Below are 3,896 nucleotides of genomic sequence, written 5' to 3'. Positions count from 1 at the left end.
CTTTTTTTTATAGGCATAATGATAAATTTACTCTTTAATATTTATATATTTTTATTAATTTAGTCAATTTTTAAATTAAATTTAATTATTAAATTTTTAAAAAAAATTAAAATAATTTTTAATAGAAATGTCGATTAATCGTGCTAACAAATAATTTAAAATTAATAAAAATTTAAAATTCAAAAAAATTATAAAAAGTAAATAAAAAATCTACCTTGATTGTTATGTTTAAAATTATAACATTTTCATCTGTATTTCGATATTTTTAAAAGATATTAGTTAAATTCTGACTATTTTTTTGAAAAGTTGAAGTAAAATTTAATTAAAAAAATATAAATCATTATGCGTATTTTAATAGTTAAATGCGAAAGTGAAATGGTTGTCGTCATATCTTTGTCCGTTTCTTATAGTTTTGATGTCATTCCTTCCGTGTATTTTGTCATTTTTTAAGTGTTTAGATCCTTTTCCCAATAGTGGATAATAATGAATAAAAAACAGTCAAGTTGTTCATCTTGTATGCGGTAAAGGGAAAAAAAAAACAAACTATTTTTACATTTAGAGTCTCACCCACTGTCTTTAGTCTGCAGCTAGAAGGAAGTTATGGAAAAGTCAACTAATGCATACCGACCAATTGATGTCCTTTATGATCCGATTGAAAGCTACCCCATAATCAATTCATGATATTCAACTCTTTTTATGTTTGAATCACAAAAATGTCAAAAGCTAGTTTTGCCTTCACAAGTACAGTAAAGTCGAATCCAGCTTCCTTCTCGAAAAGGGTAGTTTTATAATTAATTAGAAATGGATTTTCATTGATGGGTAGTGGGAAGAATGTTGAGAAGCTGGAAAGGAAGAAAACCCTTTATTGTATATGAAGTTTAAGAACATGTTTTGTAGCTGAAGTCAACTTTGTAGCCCTTTGTTTCTCTACCAATTTGGTGCAATGAAAGGTGTTTTTGTTCTTAATCTTATGTTCAGCTTCTTGTTGCTTCTTTATCCTTCTACTTCTTTTCCTTTGTGTACAAATTCAGGTAAGTTCTGAATCTAAAAAGTTTGAATTTATTTCTTTTTTAGGTTTCTAATTTTTCTTTCTGGGTTTTGTTTGCAGAGGCACCTTTCACCTTGAAGACTGCTTTGAAATTTTGTTCCTACAATGGAAGTAGCTGCTGCAATTCCACTGTTGATTCACAATTACAGAAGCAATTTCAAGATATGAATATCTCGGATCCAAGCTGTGCTTCAGTTCTTCAATCAGTCCTCTGTGCTGTAAGACTTTCATTTCTTCACTGGTTTAAATGCTTGATTCATTGGTTTATATCCTTTTTTATTATTATGATTTTGCAGAGATGCGATCCATTTTCAGCGCAGTTGTTCGCAATTGATACCGAGACTCGTACGGTGCCTCTCCTTTGCAACTCTACTGTTTCAACAAATTCATCTCAGTCTAACCAAGCAACAAATGATTTCTGCTCTAATGTATGGGATACATGTCAAAATGTATCTATGTTGAATTCCCCGTTTGCACCTTCCTTGCAAGGGCAAGCCGGAGCACCTGCCAATTCGAATTTCACCAAATTGATTGATCTTTGGCAGTCCAAAACTGATTTCTGTAATGCCTTTGGTGGAGCATCTACTGATGAATCAGTTTGCTATGATGGTGAACCTGTTAGATTAAATGAGACGCGAACTCCTAGTGCTCCAAATGGTTTGTGCCTTGAGAAAATTGGTAATGGAAGTTACTTGGATATGGCTGCTCACCCCGATGGATCGAACCGTGCATTCTTCTCCAATCAACAAGGAAAGATTTGGTTGGCGACTATTCCGAAAGTTGGATCAGGAGGAACGTTGGAGCTTGATGAGTCCAATCCCTTCATAGACCTTACTGATGAAGTTCATTTTGATACTGCATTTGGGATGATGGGGATTGCTTTTCATCCTAACTTCACGCAGAACGGCCGATTCTTTGCTTCATTTAATTGTAACAAGGGTAAATCGCCAGGATGTACCGGAAGATGTTCCTGTAACTCGGATGTGAACTGTGATCCTTCAAAACTAGGTACAGACAATGGTGCTCAACCATGTCAGTATCAAAGTGTTGTTGCAGAGTATACCAGCAATGGTTCCGCGACGCAGTCTTCCTCGGTACAGATCTTTATGCACTTAAAACTTCTTTTTTTAGATCCAATATTCTAATTGAATTAAACCTTTTTTTCAGGCAGAAAATGCTAGGCCATCAGAAGTGAGAAGGATATTCACTATGGGACTTCCTTTTACTTCACAACATGGTGGACAGATTCTTTTTGGACCTACAGATGGGTATCTATACTTTATGATGGGGGATGGTGGTGGTGACGGTGATCCATACAACTTTGCTCAAAACAAGAAATCAGTGCTTGGCAAAATCATGAGGCTTGATGTAGATAATATACCGAGTATGTATCGGTTTTCACTCGTTTATGCCGACTTCGGTCATGGATCGGCATTATTCAACTTTGCATAATTCAGGTGCTTGCTATTCATTTCAACTGACACTCAGTATGTTGTTCCAGGTGCAGCAGAGATTAATAGACTTGGTCTATGGGGAAACTACTCTATCCCCAAAGACAATCCATATAGCGAAGACGAAAACTTGCTGCCTGAAATATGGGCTTTCGGGTTCAGAAATCCTTGGCGCTGCAGTTTCGATTCAGAGCGGCCTTCTTATTTTATGTGTGGTGACGTTGGCGAGGTTTGATTTTTCTCTTGATGTCATGTTCCATTTGGTTACCATCTCCAGTGTCTTTGTTTCAATGAGATGCAACTAAAATGCAGGTTGTGTACCATGTTAGATCAAATTCCGAGTTGAGAAAGTTTTGACAGTTTTGATATTTCGAATTTTATGAATTCACAGGATCTGTACGAAGAGGTTGACATCATCAGCAAAGGCGGAAACTACGGTTGGCGTGTTTACGAGGGTCCATATCGTTTTAATCCAACATCATCACCTGGAGGGAACACATCTGCAAATTCCATTAACCCCATTTTCCCGGTTATGGGATACAATCACTCCGAAGTAAACAAGAAAATAGGATCAGCCTCAATTATAGGAGGCTACTTTTACCGGTCCAACATTGATCCTTGTATGTATGGAAGGTAATAAAAAGAACGTTGGCCTTTCCAGACAGATGACAGTCTTTCCGTATCTTAGGCAGGCCGAGGCGAACAATTCTTGCTAATGCTTGTGTGTTTTTATATCAGGTACCTGTATGCAGACTTGTATTCAGGTGCAATATGGGCAGCAACTGAAGACCCGGAAAACAGTGGCAACTTTTCAACGAGCACAATTCGTTTTGGTTGTGCAAGAGACTCTCCTTTACAATGCAGCAGTGTGCCAGGAAGTGACCTTCCAGCATTGGGTTATATTTTCTCATTTGGTCAGGACAATAGCAAAGACATCTACTTGTTAACCAGCAGTGGAGTTTATCGAGTTGTGCCGCCGAGCCGCTGCAATTACACATGCTCGAGGGAAAACGCTACCGCTGTCGAAGCACCGAGCCCTAGGACATCACCACTGCCTTCACATTCCAACAAGCTGACACCTATAAATCTGCTATTATCTGCTTTTTTGCTGCTTTTGCTATGTGTTGCCTAAAATTTCAGAACGACTCTCTCTGTTGTATTGTTTTGTAGTGAGGACAGATTTTTTTTTCCAAGTAGTCTATAATAAAATTTTATATAATTGTGTTGTGTTTGTATTTAAGTTAGTGTTATTTATGTGTTGATAAAGTGTTATAAATTTATAATTTTTTTTATATGTTAATGATTTGTTTTATAGTTATTCATATGTTAATTTTTATACCTGTATTATTTTTTTTAGAGTATTAATTCATTTTAGGCAAAATTTGACTAATTCATGT

The 3,896-nt window shown here is 36.1% G+C and overlaps 1 protein-coding gene across 1 annotated transcript; it reads left to right on the top strand.

The window, feature by feature from the left end:
• Positions 1-510: 510 nt before the first annotated feature.
• LOC107887281 (HIPL1 protein) lies at positions 511-3,718 on the top strand. Its single transcript, XM_016811472.2, has 7 exons — positions 511-1,031; positions 1,109-1,266; positions 1,345-2,142; positions 2,216-2,432; positions 2,550-2,728; positions 2,891-3,132; positions 3,238-3,718. Exons 1-7 carry the CDS (start codon positions 944-946, stop codon positions 3,629-3,631), a joined length of 2,076 nt encoding a protein of 691 aa, XP_016666961.1. The 5' UTR covers positions 511-943; the 3' UTR covers positions 3,632-3,718.
• Positions 3,719-3,896: the final 178 nt, after the last annotated feature.

This window comes from Gossypium hirsutum, chromosome A03 (assembly GCF_007990345.1).
Source record: "Gossypium hirsutum isolate 1008001.06 chromosome A03, Gossypium_hirsutum_v2.1, whole genome shotgun sequence".
In the NCBI taxonomy this organism is placed as follows: Eukaryota; Viridiplantae; Streptophyta; class Magnoliopsida; order Malvales; family Malvaceae; genus Gossypium; species Gossypium hirsutum.
This window is presented reverse-complemented; position numbering and strand designations above follow the sequence as displayed.

Bases quoted from the DNA above. Each gene is read 5' to 3' on its own strand.
- LOC107887281 (XM_016811472.2), top strand. From the start codon at position 944: ATGAAAGGTGTTTTTGTTCTTAATCTTATGTTCAGCTTCTTGTTGCTT. The intron at 1,032-1,108 runs GTAAGTTCTGAA...TTTTGTTTGCAG, and splicing joins TCCTTTGTGTACAAATTCAG to AGGCACCTTTCACCTTGAAG. The intron at 2,433-2,549 runs GTATGTATCGGT...ATGTTGTTCCAG, and splicing joins TGATGTAGATAATATACCGA to GTGCAGCAGAGATTAATAGA.